Source organism: Lytechinus variegatus, chromosome 16, assembly GCF_018143015.1.
Source record: "Lytechinus variegatus isolate NC3 chromosome 16, Lvar_3.0, whole genome shotgun sequence".
Classification (NCBI taxonomy): Eukaryota; Metazoa; Echinodermata; class Echinoidea; order Temnopleuroida; family Toxopneustidae; genus Lytechinus; species Lytechinus variegatus.
The window spans coordinates 17024479-17048563 of NC_054755.1; the positions used below are offsets into that span (position 1 = coordinate 17024479).

Sequence of the window (24085 nt, forward strand, 5' to 3'; positions counted from 1 at the left end):
CCAATTGAACCCGAGTTCAGAATACGGGCCACAATGTTCAATCTAATCAAGCATAAGAATACAATGAAGCACAATTGTGTTGCGGGAACCGTATGATCTCTCTCGTTCTTTTATTGAGGTCAGACAATTTAAGATCGTTTGAATGATTTTCTTTCCATTTTTTTTGCTATCCTTACTCTCCCTTATCTTTGAATACAGTCATGTATCCTTAGAGGTGGACCGTGGTATGAGCTGGGAGGCAGCCGTTAAGAGAGCAGATAATTTCCAAGGAAAACATGATGGTTTCTATCGTTCAAAGAGAGAACAGTTTGGTGGGTACATGTACCTACTTGCCACAAAGAAGCAGAACTCGACCCACTTCTATAAGATTTGTAGGTGAGAAACTAAGATTTATGAATATTTTCGATATAATCTGTATTAGTAATGCATCAAAAACATGTACATTGGTCTGCATCGATAAATTGCCTGTTCAATACCAGAGTATAAAAGACTGAAATCTGACGAATATCCAAAAGACTACTGGACAAAACTTGCTGTTCATTATGAGACCGTATTGAACAGTCTAATGCCCATACTTGAATGCATGAAAAATACAACACGTATTATCAATGAAACTTAATAACATCATAATAAACTACATGTACAGTATATCACATATGTATGATCATAGTCGATCTTATAATAATAATAAATAATAATAGTGTATATTTGTAGAGCGCACACACCATCAGCAGACGCTCATGGCGCTAAATGCAGTGGGGCTATATCATACCATTATAATATATACATGTATGAGTTTTATCTGTGGTATCTTTGATATGTTTTGAGAAGTGATGTTATTATTTGTGGGTATCACGGTCTGGTGGTCTTTCATTCCGGGGGGTCATGGGTTCAAATCCCAACCATTGGGTGTTTCCTCTGGGCAAGAAATTTACCCAGGTGAGGTTAATTGTTACCTGGGTGGATTAATTCCTTGAGTAGATTTGTTGTCGACCAATCTCTCACAATAGATGTGAAGGCTTGGTATCACAACATGCATGCATGTATTTATGAAATACACAAATATATGAAAAATCGAATCAATCTCAATGAAGCTACATGTACTTCCTTTGTGTTTTCTATGGTTAGACCCAATACTGGTGTGTCAGGATTTGATGAGGACATCTCAGAACTGTTGATGCGGTACCAGCCGATAAACAGAGAGGACGCTGGTAAGATCATCAATCAAAACCGTGATAAAGTCTCCATATGTGACCCAAAACTGACAATAAGTTGCCCAAAAGGAATAAGAAAATTAGAGGTTCTTTATTGAGCTTGAAAAAGCGGTTCTATGACAATTGCTACTACACTGTTAAAAAACCATGATTTTACAGAAAATAAACAGAAGATTTTGCAGAAAACAATAACAGAATCATTCTGTAAATTCATAAAACAAGAATTTTTCTGCAATTTAACAGAACAGGTCTGTTTAAAAAGGGGAAAAGGGTGTTTTATTCAAGTAAATTTATAAGGTTCCATACACTAAATACCAATTTCCTGTAAGATTACGCAATTTGGTAAGATTACAGGTGTTCTTGAGACTCTGCTGCAGGAACTTCTTTTATTTTAAGGATAAATTTTCTAACAGTGTATAGGAAATCTGTACATTAAGCCAACCATAAAATCCCACCTCCAAAACAAAATAAACCCTCATACTCATTTTTTCATTACACCGAACTAAAAACTCTATTACAATCCTAACTCTAATCCTACACCCTCTGAGACATTAAGACCGAAGCAATTGTCGCAGGAGCAAATATTATGTCTCCTGAAAACTTGAAAATTGAAAACTGAAAACTTTTCCACTTGAAAATGATATTTGAATTGCAGAAGTTGATTGACAATAACCTCCATTCAAGTACCTGATTGAATGTCAAACAAATTCAGGGGGAGCTTCAAAGAATGTGCAGAAAAGAAGGTTGGAAGTTAAGGTTTCTTCAGCATGAGATGTACATGCTATGCAAGCTCATTGAACCATCCAAGCATTTCAGAAAGTAATGTCAAAGAAATTCCTCTCATCTTCTATTTAACAACCTAAAACTTTGGTAGTGGAAATAATCTATTGTCTCACGATGCGGCAAACTGAAATTGCCACATTTCGACTGCAACTGCTAGTTTTCGTCAGGCAATGGAGTGGACACTAGCGCGGCGGTTCCAGCACCGACAGCACGCAGCTTACGGTATCAAAGGAGCACGCAGCGAGTGTCCACTTCATTGCCTGACGAAGACTAGCAGTTACAGTCAAAACGTCGCAACTTCAGTTTGCCGCATCATGAGACAACAGATTATTTCCTTTACCGATTCTGTACTACCACGATGATCAACATCTTCCGTACTATCAGCCTAAAATTTGACAGTATGAAGAAGAGCTACTCTGTTAAATATGCTGAATTTGAACTATTTGATGATAAATTAATATATTGGTTATTTAGAGTGAACCTCTCTTATGACTTTTTGTGGGTGGCAGGTGACATATTTTTGATCCAGTATTACTGGATCAAAAATATGTAATAAATACTGGATCAAAAATATGTAATAAAGTAACTTTATTTGCTATCAATGAAACATTGCATGTTTGCAGAAGTCAAATCACATACGTTATTAGAATAAATGTATAAACATGGTTCATTTTAAAATAAAATCTTTGTACCTTTTCTCTTATATATCATAACTATAATGTTTTTATCATAGTGAGTTTTTGTTATCTTTTGTATTTTTGTAAAATAAAGCACAGTTTTACTTAGACTGAAATAGTTGTTTTTAAAAACAGTATAAATTCCCTATTTTCAGTGACTTTTGTTTTCCATGCAATCACTATTATGAAGTCAAATGAAAAGTTTGGAAAACATATTTCGAGAATATGCCACTAATTTATAAATGCCTATATATTGAGAATGCATATGATGAAAGAAATGTGCTTGTGCAATGTGTTTTACTGAATTGTTGATTTTTATTGACAGAAATAAATGTTGAAATAAAACTGTATGATCATTACAGCATGACCAATATTCAAATATCAGTGCTTTCATCTGTTCTTAATTGTGTCTGCCACCAATACCCAGGTCTTATGGTTTACAATATTTTTATTCAGCATCCCCTTAACTCTGGAACAGTCTACCACAAAATATAAAACAAGCAGATTTAAAAAAAATGAATACATGTGACATGTAGCATATGCAACCCCTCAAGTCTCTACAGTGCGTATCAAAAAAAAGTTTACACATTGATAAAATCCTGTAAAACTATACATTTGTAATATCCTGAAAATTGTTCCACATTTTAACATTGGTACAGGTCCATTAAAGCAAATGACGATATAACTGTCGAAAAATATTTCCGCTTGAGTGAGCACCACTTTTGAAAAGTTAGTGAAAAATGATTTGCGCAGAAATTTGAAATAGTTATGCGAATAAAAGTAGCCCTTAATCATGAAGAACACATGGAATTTAGCTAGTAAAAGTGATTTGAAGATATCGTCTACATTGTTTGACTTGTTTCCTTGCCCAAAACACTTCGAAGAGTGCATTTTGCCCCACCCCACTACCCCACACACCGAGGCCATCGTGACGATATTTGCTTTACACTGAGCTGTGATTTACATGGAATGGCTTAAGCTTGATTTTCATTTTGTTAATCATCGCTAAGCTTGGGAAAAGTGTGGAGAAACAAGTATTAAATGAAAAATGAAATGTAAACCAACTTTCAATGATAAAAACTTAGTGAAAAAATGCTGGAGATGTCTGATATAAAATTTTGTTCAGATTCAGTTATGTCCTCAGATCCAGCTGGCACAAATAGGGTAAAGGTTGTGCTTATTGAATGTTGAAATTTCAATTTGGGTGGCAAAATAGTCACAAAATGCTTAAATCTATCCGTTTTATTCCAATTGACTGAAAGTGCAAGAGAAATGTATGGTAAATCTTTCGTAGTGTCAGTTTGATTTCGTCCTTTCGACTTGACACAGCATGAAAACGAACATTTCTGCGCAAACAGATTTCTGCGAGCTTTACAGAAATGGACAGTGCTCACTCAAGTGTAACATTCTGACAAATTTTTTACTTTCATTGGATAAATGAGACCCAAACCCAAGATCATATGTGAAAAAATTACCCACGTGTTGTGTATTTTTTAATTCCCAGGACTTTTTCAAAGTGTAAACTTTTTTTTGATATGCACTGTATAGTCTATTGTGAACTACAGTATTACTAGAATTTTATACTGAAATTCCTTCTCTCTTTCTATTTTTTCCGAAGTGCTTAGAGACATGTCTTGTGATAGGTTCTATACAAATAATGTTGATTATCATTATTGTTATTTTAGAGACACCATGGAAAGACTACTACGAGAGATCTAAGGATCATTGTATCCATGGACCAAGATGTAAACATGCATCCACCTGTAGAGGTTAGTCTCTCCTTTTGAACCTTTTGATATTCGACTCAAATAGTGCAATGGCAAGCAAACTTGGGTGATGGATGCACTTGGGGTCCGTTCATGTTATGATGGCTTCAAGGGTCACGTTGTAAGGTCAAAGGTCATCTCCTAGAGCCCTCAGCTATACTGCACCCACAAATATATTTAACCAGCACACTTGAAAATTAGCATTCCAAAAATGTCATTTATATCAAAGGTGTGGAGTAGGTGCAGGGGAAGGTTGAAAGGGAGAAGCATTTCATGAAATAGCCCTTCTCAAATTTTATTTTTGAATACATTCCATACCAGATATTTCACAGTGAGGTGTGGATACAGATCTGTTGCATGGCAAAGGAGATTGCAATATCTCTACTTATTTTGCACAAGTGGGTGAGACAAAATATTGCTAGTGCCTTGTCTGTATTGGTCATTTACCCAAAATGGCGTGTTCAATATGGAAATCCACCAAACTGGGTTTTTCCTTTGATGGAGGCATTGGCCCGTATTCTGAAGTCGGGTTTAACTTAAACTCAGGTTTAAAGCTGTGGTTTAAGTATGGATAGCCAATTGTCACATAAATCACTAACAGTAAAGATATCATATTTCAGCTCATGTGGCTCTCAAATCATTCATAATTGTCTAGGAAGTATAAATAGGTGATTGTCTTCACCATTGATGAATCAGGAAAGAGCACAGTAAACATAAGAAACATACAACTTAATAAAATTTTGACACTTTTGGTTTGCCATAGTCTAAGTTAAACCTGACTTTAGAATACGGGCCATCGTGTCTAGTGGTTGTGACTCTGGTCTTTCAATCTGAGGGATGTGGGTTTGATTCCTATCCATGGCATGTTTTCCTTCAGCAAGAAATTTATCCACATTGCGCTGCACTCAACCCAGGTGAGGTGAATGGGTACCCGGTAGGAAGAATGCTTGAGCACCTACATGTAGGTAGCCGAGCTAAAGCCGGGGTAACGATATTAACTGGGCCTGCAGGGAGGGTGACACATTTACTCCTGCGACAATTGCTCCATGCTTAAAGGGAAGTTCACCCTGAAGAAAACTTTGTTGTAAAAATAGCAGAAAAAATATTGAAAAATATTGGTGAAGGTTTGAGGAAAATCCGTTAAAGAGTAAGAAAGTTATTAGAGTTCAAAGTTTTGGATTTGTGACGTCATAAACGAGCAGCTGCCCAATGTGTTATGTAATATAAAATGCATGAATTTCAAATTCTGTATGGTTCCTGATGACTTAATTTTGTTTTCTATTCATGATCGGGTGTGAAGTAATTTGTCTATTGATATACAAAAGGTACCGTGAAAACAATTTTCTGAGAAAATGACATTTCATTGATTTTTTACCATTCGCTATGTAGGAATGCTGCTCGCATATGACTTCACAAATCAAATAATTGAAATTCTAATTTTTAATTATTTGATGAATATTTCTCAAACCTTCGGCAATATTTTTTATTATTTTTTCTGCTATTTTTACAATAAACTTTTTTTCAGGGTGAACTTCCCCTTAAATTTCTTGTAAGATGTAGGGTAAGTGTTGCAATAGGGTTTTGTGTTAGGTTTAGGGTAGGGTATAGTGTTAAACCCAGGGTTGAAGTTGGTCATTCGATTAGTGTGTGGGATTAAAAGCAGAGCAATTGTCGCCGGAGCATATGTCATGGAACCAACAGGAGAACAGTTCTGGAACTGAAGTGGCTACCCTGGGTAAATACACCATTATTACTATTATTTTTCTTTATATTGATCTCTACTCCTCTTCCTCTTTCAGTTGGTGCACGTTTGTATCAGTTGGATCTGATCTGCGGTGGCACTTTGACCCTCATGACCTCACTTGAAATCACCCTACAACACCACGCAGGAAGACTTCAACTCAGGTTCGTACATTGGCGTGTTGTGGCCCAGTGGATTAGTCTCCGGACTTTGAAACAGGGTCGTGGGTTCGATTCCCAATCATGGGGTAATTTCCTTCAGCAAGAAATTGATCCACAATGTGCTGCACTCAACCCAGGTGAGGTAAATGGGTACCTGGCAGGAATTTATTCCTTGAAACGCAGTGCGCGTAACAGCTGCACTGCTAAGCCAGGGTAATTATGCTGCATATACTGTAGAGCGCTTAGAGACTTCTGACAAAGTGATTATTAAAGAGGGTGGATAGTTTTGGTAAATTCCTCAAAATCTGCTTGTCACCATTCTAATTAATTTCTATATTATATGAATGCTTATGCCCTAAAACAGTCATGATGTGGATGACATGAAATGAAATGGTGTTTTACATAATTAATTTTGCAATTTCCCTTGTAATTTAACCCTGTCGGGTATCCCAGAATTATCAAGCTGACGCGCGATCTCCGGCAAGCAGGTTGCGAGCTGTCTCCCTCTATCACCGAAATCCACGCATTTATTTTGCATGCACTGCCTCGGCCTCCAGCTAGCTCTCTGCAGTATACACGCACCACCGCTTGAGCTACGTACGCGGGAACAAAATGTAGTCCGCTGAAAAGAGGAGTTGTCCAGTCTATAGTCACTCAGTTTTGCTAAGCCCGTTCTGTATACGCACTATTGCATAACGTGACAACAAACGGCAGAGCAGAACAAAAGAAAATACTTGAACGATACGTACCTCACTGAACTTAGTCTTATAGCTAATGCACCTTGATTTCCTATTCCTTGGAAGTTAGATTCATTGCCAATCGACGACTAAACCCCGACGATAAACAAACCCTCATCATCCCATTAAAAAAAAAGTGGAACCACGATATGCTACAATGAGTGTATTTGAATAACTGATCTCTAATTGCCAAAAGACGGGGGCAATTTATATTTGGATATGCAGTGTTTACGGGAGTGTTTACTCGCTAAAAAAAATAGAAACAAACCATCACTGTGTGGATCGTGTCTGAAATCATAAACTACATGAAGTTGTTTTTATGTGTAACAGCTCTATGGGTGTACTATGCATGGAATTGTGTTGATTCGAGAGCAGATGAACTTTACGTAATAAGGTCATACTGCTAGTCCAGAGGAGGTCATGCAGAGTTCAATGCATTATGCATCGGTCTACTGGAAAGGCCATATACATGTATATAGACATTTATATGGGTTTATGTATGCGTTATATGCACGGTTATGTTCCTACACTACATGCATGTATACGTGTCCTCTGCAGAAATAATTCAATCGAGGTTATATAATACCAAGCTTCAAATGTGGAAATGGAAAGTAACTTGATAAAGTTCTGTATATATAGTGTCATTCGAGTTTAGTATATTTTCCATATTTTGATGGATGATTTTCACATACGTCCTAGAATTAACATAAGCTATACTAACTATATGAGTAAAAAGTTTGTGGGTCCCGGGGATTCGATGTATGACGATATGCAATTATTAGACATAGACATGTTTCATAACTGGCGATAGAAAAATGACACGACTTTATTTTGGATCGCAAAAGTGTTATCTTTTATATGCATGATCTCCAAATGTGAGGGATGATGTTTAGGAATTTACATTCTCTATAAAGAGCGACCCGAATATAGGCCTCGTGTTTTGGGTTTTCCTCTTTTATTTCATTTGTGCGGGGCTTTTTTTCGGGGGGGGGGGGGGCACGCTCGCCTCTTTTAATCATTGTTTTTGTACCCACCGTAAAGCACAGCGGTAAAGTGCTAATTCGTGTTGCCAAAACGTCCTCTCGATCATCCATCCACTTCGATCGTCTAACAACAATTTGTTCATTTCATCTTCGTCTATCACAGTGACCAAATCGTCTCATAAACAATTGGCCTATCCTAATACCCATTTTATTTTCATTCATTTCATAACCAGTTGGTCAAATTTCATTTTATTTTTATTCATTTCTACCAATTCACACTTTAGTCCAATTAGACTAAATACGGGGGTATATGGACTTTAGATGGGTATTTGACCTGACTGGTTATTAGACAAAACAGTGAGTGGACGAACTGATGATGGTAGACCCCAGTAAACCAGTTCATAATTAGACGAATTGGAATCATACCAACTGAAAATAGACCAGCACATGCAGCCGCGGCGAATCCGCCAGCGAGTAAATTGAAAAAAAAGGAATGGGCCTTGTACAAATGGACCGCTCCATTCAATTCACAACTGCACGAGGGGAAATTGAGAAAGAAAGGAAGAAAGAATGCAATGAAAGAAAATAGAGATTAATAGATAAATAGATAAAGAAAGAAAGAACTGAAGGAAAGGGAATAACTGGATCGCGTTGTCAACAAGGATGACTTCAAGACTTCATCGCAGTATAAATTCGTTGTTGTTGTTTTTTTACAAACAATCCATTCACATAATGGAAAACAATTTCAACCTCTCATTATAAAAGGGAGAAATATATTATCAGAATTGTCCATCTGACTGTTTTCATGAGAGAATAGCAAAAAAAAATTGTTGCAATCGATAAATTGCAACAAAATTTTAAATAATGTTAAAATAATACTTTTTACTATAGGTCATTATAAAAACACTTTCTTTTTTAATATTACTTTGTTCAACTACACGACTTACAAAATCGCTACTCCTCAACCTCTTCTACGGACCAAGCAAAGAGCGAGGAAAAAATAATCAAAATAAATTACCGACATAAAAGTGTAATTTTGGTTTGTCAACGAAACGTAGCTCATAATGATAAGATCTCTGACTTTATACTCGCCTATATATTCCATACGTCATCTTTTATGAAGTGAGAAAGAGCACTGAGCGTTTGATTTTTTTTCATCATGAACAGGATAGGTATACATCTGAAATTTGTTGACGTTTTGACACAATGGAATTCTAACAACTTGTTGTAATCATGAAAAGGACAGGATATAAAGCTAAACGATAAATGCGAGCGCGAAGCGCGAGCAGAAAAAAGATGAAATTCTGACTTAAAAATAGAACTCTCAATTCATGCTTTGTAAGTCATGAAATCTGGACAATTTGGTTTCTTCCTACATATATAATGCCAGCGCGAACTGCGGGCAGAAAAATTTTAATATTTAACCGATCTCAATCATTAGTGTGTTCTTCTTCCGGTCTGAAAAAGGGGTAATTTAAAAAGGGGTAATTTAAGCACTATTTCAAGCACTATATAGCAATATTGAAAGCTCAAACTCGATGTCAGAGCTGAGATATGTTCTGTATGTTGACTTCAATACTTGATATTTTTAGTTCTATATCATCCTATTGAGCAAGATATGGGTCATCGAACAAGCAATACGAGCCCTTCGCGCGATCGAAAATAGTGGCATGAAATATTTTTTTGCCAAGTCTTCCCATCGTCTTATCTATTCACTCGTCTTCCTTCTTTTATTTTCCTTTTCTTTTCTCCTCTCTTTAACTTTTCCCGTTTTCTTCTTTTGCTCCGCAAATAGGAGCGGGGGAATCGTTCCCCTCGTCCCCTATAGATTCGCCTATGAATTCAGATAACATATATAAAATGCATTTGTTGTTAATACAATTTTACCTTTGCACCATCGAATGGAGAGAGGGCCTAAACATTTGCATTTATTCATGGCTCATGAAATTACCCTAAGATATCGGCAAGTTCACTTATCATTTACAGATAAATGTGTAACTGTTTCAAAACAGACTTGTCAACTTCAGAAAAAAAGTATAACTGAATTGGAAAACAAATTTTGTTTTTCTTTCGTTTGTGTATTTCTGTGTTGACATTTTTTTTATTGATTTCATGTATTTTGTAAGATCGATTTTTTTCTGGAGATATACTGTTTTTTTCGATGCCCTCAATATAATAGGGGGGGGGGGGTGCGACTTTACAAGCCATCCCCACCTGAATTCTTTTGGGGTATATTTCCCCATCTCCACCCCCCCCCCCCGATCGACACTCATGGCATATCATCTTTGGCGGATCCGGGCAGAGACGCACCCCGTATATTTTTACAGTTGCTCATAGAAGACATAGGCTTACATTTATTTTTTTTTCATTCATTCATTTATTTATTTATTTGTTTATTTATCTATCTATTCCCGGTTTTTTTTTTTACCAAGGCTAGTTTCTTGAGTATACATGCTTTTCCAGAGAGTCCTGCACGATATAGCTAAATCTACGAAAATTGCCACCTGCATCCCCTCTTTATATCTTCCCCTTGTTTCAATATCCAAAATGATATTGTTTTCTCCTTCCTATTCTATAAGCTAAAAAACCTATACGAATGGCCATTTTAAATTAACGAGCTTGCCTAGGCAAGCTCATTAATTTGAAAATGGCCATTCAACTTCGATATCACTGAAAATTAATTACATAAATTATTCTGACCGATCGTTCTTTGGTAACTTCACCAGAATCATTGCCATGATTGATAAGAAAAGGGGTTCACCTACGCTGTCCAAAATAATGGCAGGGGATGCGACCAATTTGCATCTTTCTAAAACTCTGAGCGGAAATACAAGCAAAAACTAGCCCCTTCATAGAGGTTCATGTATATTGACAATCATTGATAGATATGATATTGAATGGGATTAAATAAAATGAAAATGTTATGTAATGAAGACATGCAGGATCATTCAAAATTGTGCATAGGCGTATCCAGGGGCGAAGTGACCGCTGACCCGAAGTGGTGTAGCTACGGAGAGGGGGCCTGGGGGCACGTGCCCCCCCCCCCCCCTGAAAAAAATTGACAGAGCAAATAAAAGATAGAAAGAAAAACAAAAAGGGAAAAGAAAGACAGAAGAGGAAAATAAGAGGAGGGAGACGAGTGAATGTAATAATGTGAGGGGAAGACTTGCAATCTTTCATGTTACCATATAAAAGTTTTGCTTGCGCTTGGCGCAAGAAAAACTGTTCGAATAGATTAATATCTTGCTCAATAGGCTGATATGGAGCAAGTTTTGAAGTCAATATACAAAACATATTTTAGCTCGGACGAGCTTTCATTTTTTTTTCATTTACAAATTTAAGTGCTCTGTAAAATATCAATTTTATGGTCTATACATATCAGCATTTTGAGCTCACGCTGCGTGGTCACATTCTTTGATTTGCCAAGTTCATATTGTATACTTGTATTCCATAATGTTCCATTAAACAAATGTATTCAGAATGTGGTCTAAATCTTAAACATGCGCGATAGCCTGCACTTAAATCATCCAGTTTCACATCAGAATATCAATAATTATCACGAAATGTAACCATGAACAGGATGATTATTGCACGAACAAATATTGGTACGAGCGCGAAGCGCCAGCCCAGAATTTGTCATTTTCTAGCCTAAAATGTATTTTGTTTTACTTCAAACGGGGCATTAATTTTGTAAGGCACATTTCAATTTGAAAAAATTATATGTTTTATTTTTTTAGTGGAAAGGGTGGCAAGTGCTCCACTCTCCCAGTAATTCCACCACCCCAGTCTGAAAAAAACAAACAAGCTCGCGCTTAGAGCTCGCACTTGTACTTGGATTTTATATCCTTTTCATCACAAACCTACATGTCAAACGTTCGATTTGGGGGTCAATATAGTTATTCAAAAAACACAGCTCGCGCTTCGCTCTCGCATTGTTTACTTATTATAATTGTTAATTATATAGATTCCACGGCATGATTGCAAAACAAGCTAGTATGTAGGCCTCCTCCAATGTACTATTGTCAGGTTTGAATACAAACAATATCAGCTCGCGCTTCGTGCTAGCAGCGATCCGCTAGCTTTTCGTGAATTCCTATAGCTTGTATAAACGGTCGTCAAATAAATTTCCATTTCCATGTTCAGGTCATTTTATATGGCTATTTAGCGCAAGAAGCGCGATCAATATCAACTGACTCCCGACTTGTTTTATATCGTGCCCCCCCCCCCCCGCCATGCCGAACGTATTGTGCACCTGATTTAGTACCACAATGGCATATGATTCTGTCCCCCCCCCAAAAAAAAAAAAAAAAACGGGGTAAGAGATAGATGGGGGAACTTGGTCCGTGCTATTTATACAGCATGTCGGTGATAGAAGCGATCAGTTCCTGGTAATTTTGAGTGTAATGTTATTATTATTAATATTTTTTTTTGGGGGGGAGACCTTGGAGACATTAGCGGACATTAGCGAACCTACAAAGGGGCAGACTGCCCAACCCTTGACGAGTCACAACCCATGTCCCCCCCCCCCCCCCCGACGAGTCACAACTGATGCGTGATGAGAAACAAGTGGCCCGTGCCTTTGAAATTGAAGACCTTTTTTCTTTTTTTTTTTGCTTGTCAAATTTTCTTCTTGTACGAAATCCTTTAATTTTAGTTGAAGAACTTTATTTTTTTTTTTTTTTTTGCTTGTCAATTTTTTTTCTGATACGAAATCCTTTATTTGTGGTTGAAGACGTTTTTTTTTTATTTTTTACTTTTTTTTTACTTGTCAAATTGCCCCCCCCCCTCATCGGAAAATCCTAGGTACGCCACGTCAGATGCTAAAATAGAAGAGATGTAGTATATGTAATACACAAAGCCTATTTCTCCATCGTGACCTTTACATATTTTCGAAATGGAATTCTTTGCGATCAGGATTGTGATACATACAGTTAGATATGCATTGGAACTTTGCACCCCCCTCCCAAAAGAAAAGTATCGATTTGCTGGTCGGGGGGGGGGGGGTAGGCTGCAGGTGAAAATATTACGTTTGAGTCTTAGCGCCGGCCCTGGGCCAAGATCATAGAGATTTATCAGCAAAAGATACAGGCGAAAATCTGCAAAGCACTTTATAAGATAATGATAAAAAAGGATGTCTCTTGTTGTTTACGGATCAAAGTCCCAATAATTGCCATTTCGAAAATGTGCATTTTTTTTTTCTTTACATTAGTTGAAATGTTGTTTCTTGAAAATGCTTTACATATTTAGATGGAAATACAGAGGAGGGGGCAACACCTTGGCGGTGGAAGCCAAACAATTTAGGGGAGGTCCAGCTGAAATTTTGGGATGGGCACAGGTAAAAAATTTGACAGCCCCCCCCAAAAAAAAAATGGTTGTCAACCTAAGTTTTAGGAGTGGATCACCAAAAATTTTTGAGAAGCAAAAAAAAAGAAAAGGTCATCAACCTAAATTTTAGGGAGGACACAAAACGTTTCAGGGGGTCCACGTGAATTTAGGAGGGACGCAGGAAAGAAAATTGACAAGCAAAAAAAAAAGGTTATCAACAAAAATTTTAGGGAGCACCGTCCCCTCCCCCACCTCAAATTTAGGGGGAGAACTGTCAGCAATAAGACAATAGAAAGGAGAAATTTGTTGAATTTTATTGAGATTACAATCACATGACGACGCCAGTCATGTAAATTGTTCTTTGAAGAAAAATGTGTGAGGGCAGAGCTTACAGAGTCGCAGAGCTTACAGAGTCTAGAAAAAGTAATTTGGTCGAGAGGCGGCTGTGTGTCACATGTGATAAGAAAGAGAATGCAGATTTCTGCGGCACGTATTACATGCGGTCAGAAGTGTTCGCGTGGATGAGTATGATGTGAATGTCAGCGGCCGGCCCGCCGTACACATCGTCAGGCGATGCTGCGATTTGTGCATCGCATCCGGTGTCCTGTGTTTTGGTTGTTCGACCAACTATTGCAGAAATTGTAGTCGTCTTATAATCTCTACAAAATCTTCTCAGGAACCTCAACGATACTATTTTATGGATATAGGTACACTATATATATAAATACATATATATATATAAGTCTGAGTGATGGCATTAGCATAGCGAAGGTAAGTCTACAACAGATAATCCCTCCAATTCCTCTGGCTCAATACAAACCAACTTTACGACAGTGGCTGCTCGGCGTTTCCCCGGCCATGCTCCCGCGCTCACCTCGCGGTGAAATTTGGATGCTAAAGCATTGCATGCATTCCGTGTAGCCTAGCGATAGCAGACGATGCGCGGAAGAATTTTGTTTTCCAGTAAAGTAGATATCGGTCACGTGAAAAACAAATGCTCAGTCATGGACGAAAGTGGGCGCTGTGAAAAATGACCTTTTTGAACATTGCGAATAGGTAGATTGAGTAAGATGTCGGTGAAATTCAGCCGAGGATAATGACTTCATTTTCTGAGTTTATTTAAAATTTAGACATTTTCAAGTAGAAATTTTGCCACTCTCATATTGCATTATGATCAGTTCTTGTTATTCAATAGCCACGACCCATATACAACTGGATTTTATGATCCTTCACCAAAACTATCCTCGAGCTTTAAACGCTATATAAGCAAGTATAATGATTATTATTATTATTGGTGATTCTGTGCAATTCAATATTTTTACAAGGGGTTAGATTTTATGGAATACTGTACAGCATGTCTTTCAAGATTCAAAAGCTATTAAAATAAGCTCATGTGAATGAGAAATTATTCTTCTTCATGCTGTAAAAAAAAACAAGTTAAAAATTAAATAAAAGATTAGATGCATTATTCTTTTATCCATAAAAATGGCTTGGCTATTTTGATGCCTAAAATTATGTATATTTCTATTTCAACATCAAACCAACAGTAATCACAAATAAATCAGTAATTATAGCTACAATAGGCTCTTTCAATCCCTCCCCTTTTTCATAGCTTTTGATGTTATTATTTTTGAAAGACACGTATTTCATAAAACCCAGCCTTTCGAAATATCAAACTAATAACACACATGGCAACATCATTTATTCAGTATTTCTCAAATTCATTGTGTATAATGTTCATTTGTGATTCTGTTTTCCTAGTCTTTCTTGCTGATATTCTTACTTTCATTTCTTTTGTGTATCATAGTCTTTCTGTACCCCCTTTTCCTATCTTTCATTTTGCTATTATGTTAACATTTTACTCTGTATTTATGTAACTCAGTCTTTGGCTGCTAATTGGATTTTATTATAATAAATACCATTTATCTACATGTAGCTACCAGTGTGTGTTGGCTCAGTTGGTAGAGTGTCTGTCTCACAACTGGGATGTCCGGAGTTCAAACCCTGGCCACTTCAGACCAAATGACATTTAAAGATGGGAGTTGCTGCTACCCCGTTTGGCATCTAACAATTTAAGGGATAGAGCAACATCGATCTGGCACTGCACTGTGGCTGCCAGGCCTAAATCAGTTGGGAAAAATGAATTTTCAGAGTATTTCTATTTCAGGTATTTTATTTTCATATTCCAGTAAAACAGAGAGTAACATGCGAGTCGTTCGGGTACAGCTGAGTAACGGGAAGCGAGTGATTGGCGTAAGGTATCCCAACATTCTCATACCCATAGCGGAAGACGATCTCAGAGAAAAGAAAGCTCTGGAGAAGGTTCAAAGTGTAAGTTGCACGTTGCTAGATTATTATCTAGGGTCGTTTCTCAAAGATTCAACTTTTTCCAAAAGAATGACACGATATTAGCTTGACAAAAATATTTACGAGAACATAACATTTTTATGAATGGAACATGTTTTAAGGTTCAAACCTCATCTTTAGCTTGAAAGTTATCAACAGAGTCATTGATACATTTTGGATATATGAGATAAATTTGAGAATGTACATGTAATTACATAAGATTACAAAGGTATGTGATATGGGGTGAGTTCTATTCAAAAGAAGGAGTGAAAGTAAAAACAATTTGGTTTGTGATCAGATCAGTAAGGGGTTGGGTTAATGAAATAGAAAGCATTATATAGTATTTTTACGCCTGTTGGTTGAGCTAAGAGTCAACTCAAATAAGACTGAGGGCTGATTTAGCGGGCCCATTTGCCCAGGCTTCAATTGCTCCTTGGTAAATTCCACACACTTATTAAATGACCAACTTCAACCCTGGATTCAACACTACACCCTATCCTAAACCAAACCCTAATCCTAACATAAAACTCAGTTGCAACCCTAACCCTACTACCTTAGATGAAATAAAGCCCGGAGCAATTGTCCCCCGACCAAATTTCATGTAACTGATTCAGCACTTTATTGACATTTCCTGTGATAGGATCATAAATGGAAAAGATCATGCGGCATGCTTTCTGGACATTTTTCAAGCCCTGTGAAACCTTTAAGACAAATTAGCGACGACTGTTTAAAGGGTTCAAAAATTGCCCATCATTTTTTTCGGTGCATGTCAGACCAAAATTGTTTAACAATGTGATTTTTTTTACGAATCCAGCGCAAAATGCATTGTTATCGAAAATTCATGTATGTATTATTGCTTTACTGATACTGATAAAACTCAAATAAGTCATCTTGTTATTGACGAGAAAAAAAAACAAGTTGAAAAATTAGGAATACAAAACAAATATAGAAAACAACAACAGACAGAACAAATGTTGATACCCAATTATATACATTTGATTGAAGTGTTTGACACCCAAAATTGCAATTTCCTGGCTTCCATTTAATTGATAAAACAAACCTTTAATTCTATGATGTCATGATGATAACAATGTGCCTTGGAATGGATTATTTCTGTATAGATGGCGCCATATAAATACCTACAATTGTTATCATTATTATGCATTGATCAGCATGTGTAATTAGTTATGAGATTGGAACTTCCCATTCCATAAAATAGAAAACTTTTTTCTGTTTGTCTTCCATTTTGCTCCATGACGTTTATTTGTCATATTAAATAGAAAACAGACATGATATTAGGAAGGTCCCACATATAAGGGATCAAACTTAATATGGGGGTGTCGTGGTCAAGTGGTTGAGACTCTCATCTCTCAATATGAGGGACGTGGGTTCGATTCCCAGCCATGGCATGTTTTATTTCAGCAAGAATTTTACCCACATTGTGCTGCACTCAACCAAGGCGAGGGGTGAATGGGTACCCAGTAGGAAGAAATTCCTTGGATGCTTGAGCGCCTATGTGGGCGGGGCAGCTAAAGCCAGGGTAATAATAGCAGCGCTTTGTATCCTTGGGCAAAAAGCACTTTATAATTAATAATAATACATAAGATTTATATAGCGCTCTTTCCATCTTGATTAGATGCTCAAGACGCTTCAGAGCAGAACAAAAAAACAAGGAAAAAAATCCAGCTTTTATTATTATTATTTTATTATTCATTACTTAAAACAAACAGCTTTATTATTTCTATATTACAGAAATTAGGAATAGGGCCATCATCCATCTCCTCTCCACTGGGCCCCTCTGTGGCCAATCACCAAGAATCTACCCCTGACCCCACTGCCGTGTCAAAGGTCATCATCGTTGAGGACGAGACTCCTGTCCAAGCCAAGTTCGTCTCCAAGGCCATGACCCCTGCTCCGACACTAACAAGCTATTTCAAGGTCAAAGAGAAGCCCGTTTCCATGGATTCAAGCTCAGATTCTAAAGAAGTAAGTACTGATGATGACGATGTCGGTGGTGGCAGTTGGGAGCACTGTGAAGATGGAGGTCGGAAGAAGAGGAAGCTTGGCGATGCGGTTTCCGAAGCAAGCAGCGACGGATCCACCCAAGATGGCCCTGGACCAAAGGAATTCGCTGCTACCTCTGTCAAGAAGCCTTTGCAGGACAGTAACAATGGCAGCGTGCTCACTTCGGGGAGCAGCCGCATCTCGGCGCCTCCAGTGAAGAAGTGCAAGAAGCAGTCTTCGCTCTTAACCTCGTTGCAGAAAGGAGGGGAGAAGAAGGTGGAGAAGCGGGTTGTTTGTCCGATATGTGCCAAAGAGCTGCCTCGTGGAACTATGAACAAGGACTTGAACAAACATATAGATGCTTGCCTAGCTGCTCAGTAGAGTTGAGCATTTACATGGTGTATAAATCATTGGGCTTCCTTTTTATACCTTGATCGTACTATGTGTGATGTACGTTGGATATCAGTTAAGTGTTTTCCTAACCATAGTATGTACTATGGTTAACTATTTAAATGTACTTGTGTAAGCTTTCTAGAGTCAAGATATATTTTGACATGACGTATTGACTTGGCTGCTGTTCAGTGTGAATTCTTAAAATGTTAAGAAATTATGTTTTCCGTATTTTACATTTCATAGCTCAATTCAAATGTATTCATTAATATATCATGCAGTTGGATGGCTTTAAAACAGAGCTGCCAAATCTTTTCCAAGAACTGGGAATTATTATCATTACTATTCCATTGGTTGAATAACGAGTTGCATTTGATTTTTCAAATTGTGTTCGACTGTGACTGTGTCTGGAACAGGGCTAAATCTTATTTCACTTATTTCACTGCTATTAACGAGTTGATACCAGACGCAACCAAATAAACACGTAAAAACCTTACGTACGTAACACAGTAAGGGTTTAAAAATACTGAAAAAAGGTTATATATTTCACTAGGAAAGATGCATGTTTGCGGTCAAATTTGCGAGGGTCAAAAGACCAAACTGTTCTCATAAAGGATGTCCTCATTGCCCCAACACTACATGTTTAGAGTCCGATTTTAGCGAGGTGTGTGAGGTGGGTCGGTACCAAGCCAAATTTAAGTGAAGGTAAAGCCGACAGTTGACATATTGCTGTACTTGTTTAGGTGGCCAATTCAGGGAATACTTGTCAAGGGTACCGTTTTGTTTCAAATGCCTGTTAAGGGTAGGGTTTCACATGCCAATACTTGTTAAGGGGTGCATTTACAAAATATGGAAAATACTTGTTAAGGGGGGTGTTCGTAACCCCATGGTTGCGCCTGGTATCCACTCATCAGGTGGAATCTGCCCCCCCCCCCTGGAATTTCACCTCATTTTCATTTTGCTTCTTCACAAGGTTAGAAATCATCTCAGGATGTGTTTAACAACTCTTTTTTTCTTTCTGGGCTACCCCAAAACCAATGATAAGTAACCAGGGAAGATTCTTTGTTAATAGACCCTTTCGTAGTGTACTTCATGGACAATTTTGGTCAAATGAACTTTCATTTGCCTATGAAGTATGATAGGCAGATTTCAAAGCAAGATATTATGTAAGCATGCCTTACATAGCAGGATGAAGAAATTGAATAGACCAGGTGACTAGAATAGCACACCAATGAACTTTTTATGAAGGTATTTGTTGCATTCCTACTTTATTGCATATCATAGCCTGTTTGCACAATGTACTGTACTTGGTAAACTGTGAAATACCAGTCGTTCGTGGACGCATTGTATTTTTTTGTGGATGTAAATGAAAAACACAATTCCAAAGAATATATGAATAATGAAGACATCAAAGTTGGTGCTTATCTCATTAGATTTAAACCACCATGTCACTACAGTACAAATGACTTAAAGTCCTTGTTAACGCAATAACTTGAGTTGAAGTTAACCTTTGCTCATATAATTTGGTGTGTATGATGCTAGCATAGATCTCAGCAATTCTACATATGTATTGATTTTGAGGTAAGGAGGTCAGAGGTGAAGTCGCCACCTTCCACTTTTCTTGCTTGACCAATAACTCCATTTTCCATGTTACAGGCAGGCGTATTATGTGCTGGCAGTAGCTACACTCTTGTGAATGCTTATATAGCAGGTATGTTGCGAAGAGTACTTAATGACAAAATACTGCAATATTTCTGCATTGAGCAACTTCTACCTTTTCCATATACAGCATACTGCAAATTGTTTTTTCTTTTGGGGGGGGGGGGAGTAACCAAGTTGATCTCACATTGTGAACTTGATTCTTAGATGTTCGTTGTGTGATATGTTTATTTCTGTTAGATACCTACAATGTAGATACAAACTTGTTACCAAATTATGGAAGCTGCAATCATGTCAGTCACTCTTTCATTCGGTGCTAAAAAAACTAGATTTTAAAGTAGAGGATATAAAACAGAAATATATCTCAGAGAATGTTTTACACATGATTATTGGGTAGCTTTTAGACCATTGTGTACTACATATTTGTATCTATTGATCATTGTCACTAAATAAAAACAAATTCACATGTTTTTTTTCAAATGTTTGAAGATTTTGATTACTTATTTATGTAATTATAGTTTGTGTTTTGTATTTTCATCATTGAATAACTATGCACCCAGGGTTTTTAACATGTTATAGACTGTGATTACATATTCTATGGAAATCATGTGTTAGAGCAAAGCCATTTGGTTTCCAACAGGTGAATTGTTTATCACTGAGAACCATACAAATTTTGAAATTTAGTATGCTGTGAACAGTTAGTATGGTAAGGTCCTCTAAGTCTGCACAGGGCCCCTTGTCTGCCCATACTTGTATTGACGCGATTCTAGCAAAAGATGATACGCGACGACCACAGACTTTACACATGCAATAAATTGAAAGATATTCATTTAAAAATCAAAAACCCAAAATGGTGGAAAAACAATGATTTTCGGGCATTCCATCTGACGGCCTCAAAATGCAGAAAAACTCCCAAATCGTGTGTATAGTGAATGGGTGCGCAGACATGGGGCACCATTGTTTTGTTTAGTCTGAAAATAAGTGGCTGTGGTCAATAAAATCATATATTTCAAATTTTTATGAGATTTCTGGCACACATATCATGTACTTGTAGGACTACAAGGAACATTATCAACTGAAGATTTTCTTGAAATTAAAGAAAAATCATGATTAATATTAATCTAAATAGTTAGGTGCGCATGCGATATAGGGGGCCCCCTTCATACACACTATTGAACTCGATCTGGAGAGAATAAAGGAGAGTGGGTAGAGAGTGAGCAAGAGGATGAGAGAGAGAGAGAGAGTGAAAAGTAGAGATATCTCTCTCGTGAGGGGATCAGAGGGAGGGAAGTGAAGAGAGAGAGGAAATTTTGAGAGGGAGAGAGGGTGAGCTGGGGGAGGGGGGCAAACAGAAGGAAAGAGAGAGAAGTCCCTTTAAATGATAAATCGTGAAAGCAAGAAAAATGATGAGGGAGGGGGGGGGGGCAAAGTATGTATGTATGTCTATAATTTGAGCGGGAAAAGAACACATGATCTACTGATAGATGTGATAAAAGAGGCAATTTTGAGTGAAATACATACTATTAATAGGGAGAGTTGTTCTCAAGTGACATCACACATCTCTGTCGCATTACCAATTTGAGGATCTCCATAGCATTAGTGATTGCAATATTCAAATGCTCATAACTTTTTCATTATTTGTCCGACTTTTCTCAAACTTTCGTTGATCTGTTTCTTTGATTTTTCTGTTTTCACACAAGCTATCTTGTTCCAAAGGTTTCATTCTCCTTTAAATTGTGAACTTTCTATGAACTGTGGCCTAGTGATGTAGTCTATGGCCCTTATTCTGATAGCAGGTTTAACTTAAACTTAGGTTTAAAGTTGTGGTTTAAGTATAGATAGCCAATTGTTGCATAAATCACTAATGGTAGAGATATCATATTTCAGCTCATTTGGCTCTCAAATCATTCATAAATGTCTAGGAAGTATGCATAGATTATTGTCTTCACCATCGATGAATCAGGAAAAAGCACAGTAAACATAAGAAACGTTCAACTTAATAAAAAATTGATACTTTTGGCTTCCCATACTTAAACCACAACTTTAAACCTGAGTTTAAGTTAAACCTGACTTCAGAATACGGGCCTATGTCTTTATTGAATAGCAATTGAACTGACATTGGCCCGTAGGGGCAGAGATCCTAATCAGAAGATTTAACTCGATATTTTCTAACTTTTTGGCCTAAAGAGTTCACAAAAATTCCATTCGAAAATGTGCACCAGGCCTGTCAGATTCAATGTCTGAAAATAGCCACCCCACCAAAAAAGCAAAGTTCCTGCTCGGTCGCTTCGTTCACTCGCATACCACCAACGAACACTAATAAGCTTTGCGGTTTTGGGGGAATGTGTGTTGATGATCAGATTGGAGGGAGTTTCGTTGCTAAGGCAAAACTTCAGTGACGTAATGAGCTAAACATTTTGAGGGGGCCCGATACGGTGTTTCCGGCAAAACTTTTGACATTTTTATTTTAGAAACTAAATTTTGGCATGATATTCATATTCCACCCTTTCTCGTACCTTTTGTATCTCCCTTTTCTCTCGCTCTCGCTCTCTTTTGGGTCTTGATTTTTTTTTTTTTTTTTTTGGGGGGGGAAGCAAGCGTCTCTCACGCCCTGTAGATCACTGACTTTATTCTCTTCACAATTTTTTCATGTTTATGGGGTTATTACCCTTTCCCAAAGGGCCATGAAGAGTTGAAACAGAATTTAAGAAGGCAGAGAAACACAGACTGCCCTAGATCTAGCATTTAACAATTGATTCTAAATCGCTGGTTTTAATCAACTCATGGCCAAGGTCATACCTAAATGTCCACCTCGATTGCGTGCCTGCTTGATTGCGGTTGGCCTATATGCTCTATATGAATGTGCAATGATGATAGTTTATTTAGAGTTTATTGTTGATTGTCGGATGTAAGGGTTTAAAGTACTCTTCCACGTCAAGTTTATTTTATAAACATTTTATCAATTTTCTTAACACCGGATATGATGCAGAATGGTATCACTTAAGCGTTTATATTGTCTTCATAAACCTAGTCGTCATTAGTTTCAGAAGTAAGTTTCGAAGTTTTTCAACCTTAAAAAAGGTCAAGATTTATTTTTCGTGGGATGATGAGAGACGGCGTGGCAATTAACGGAATATCTATTGCATTCTTACGGTCTATTTTGGTCACAAAAAGCGATTGTATTCTCGTCATAAAAGACACCTCTACGATTATTTTTTACATCCCTCAATATTATGTTTAGTTTGCATAAAAGCGAAATTTTCGATATTCGACCTGAAAAATAAACTCGTTAAGCACCTTTTTCATCCAAAACACAGAAAAAAAAATTAAGCGCGAATTGAATTTTTCTTCAGATTTAGAACTAAAATAGTACATTTTAAAGCAATGTAACCATGAATAGCATGTGCATAGAACTATGCTATTTTTGCTAGCGCGAAGCGCGGGCTGAAAATTTTGTATTTTACAACCCGAAAATTGGACATCTAAACCCTTTTTAAATCATTAACAGGATGGGTATCTAATAAAACAAGTAATGCGATCGCGAAACGCGAGCTGTTCGTTTTAGATTCAAGACTATTAAAATCAGACATTCCATGCAAGTTTTATAATCGTGAAAAGAAAATGTAACAATGAATGATGTGATCGCGAAGCGCAAGCTTAAATTTTTGAATATTTTGACTTAAAAACTAAACATTTTGACACGTTTTCATACGAAGAACAAATAAATCACCTTCCGCATATGTATATTGGGCATGCTGTGTTTCTTAATAAACATAGTGTGAGCGCGAAGCGCGAGCTGAAACTTTTTATATACTGATCCTAAAGGGAACTTTTAAAGTACTGTCCAAGATGAAGGAAAATTATGGAGATGATATGGATCTTATTAAATATATCGAGCGCGTAGCGCGAGCTGAAAATTAGTATGAAATTTAGACCTTCAACCGGGACATATTCACTGACGGTAAAGAATTAAGTATTAACTGACAACTTTGGAAGTTTTGACTTAAAAACTTAACACTTTCACACGTTTTTATGAAGACAAACTCAAATTCTGCATTATATGTGAACTAGCTGTGAACCTCAATAAACATCATACGAGCGCAAAATGTGAGCTGAAATTGTTTATCACTGACCCGAAAGGGAACTTTTAGAGCACTGTCCAACATGAAGGAAAACTGAAGAGGATATGGATATCACTATCCTCACTATATTAGCGCGAGCTATAAGTGTTATGACATTTGGACCTTAAATCGGGACATTCTAATCACTGTCGGTACAGAGAGCTCCCACGTTCGCATT

General features: G+C 37.2%; 1 protein-coding gene across 1 annotated transcript in view; it reads left to right on the forward strand.

The window, feature by feature from the left end:
* Positions 1-20309, forward strand: part of LOC121429488 (protein FORGETTER 1-like) — a 60755-nt gene extending 40446 nt beyond the window's left edge. The window contains exons 26-31 of the mRNA XM_041626534.1: positions 199-375; positions 1129-1211; positions 4360-4443; positions 6240-6345; positions 15577-15718; positions 17486-20309. Coding sequence (XP_041482468.1) covers positions 199-375; positions 1129-1211; positions 4360-4443; positions 6240-6345; positions 15577-15718; positions 17486-18118 — 1225 coding nt within the window. The 3' untranslated portion in view covers positions 18119-20309. The remainder of the gene's footprint in view (positions 1-198; positions 376-1128; positions 1212-4359; positions 4444-6239; positions 6346-15576; positions 15719-17485) is intronic.
* The last annotated feature ends 3776 nt before the right edge of the window (positions 20310-24085 follow it).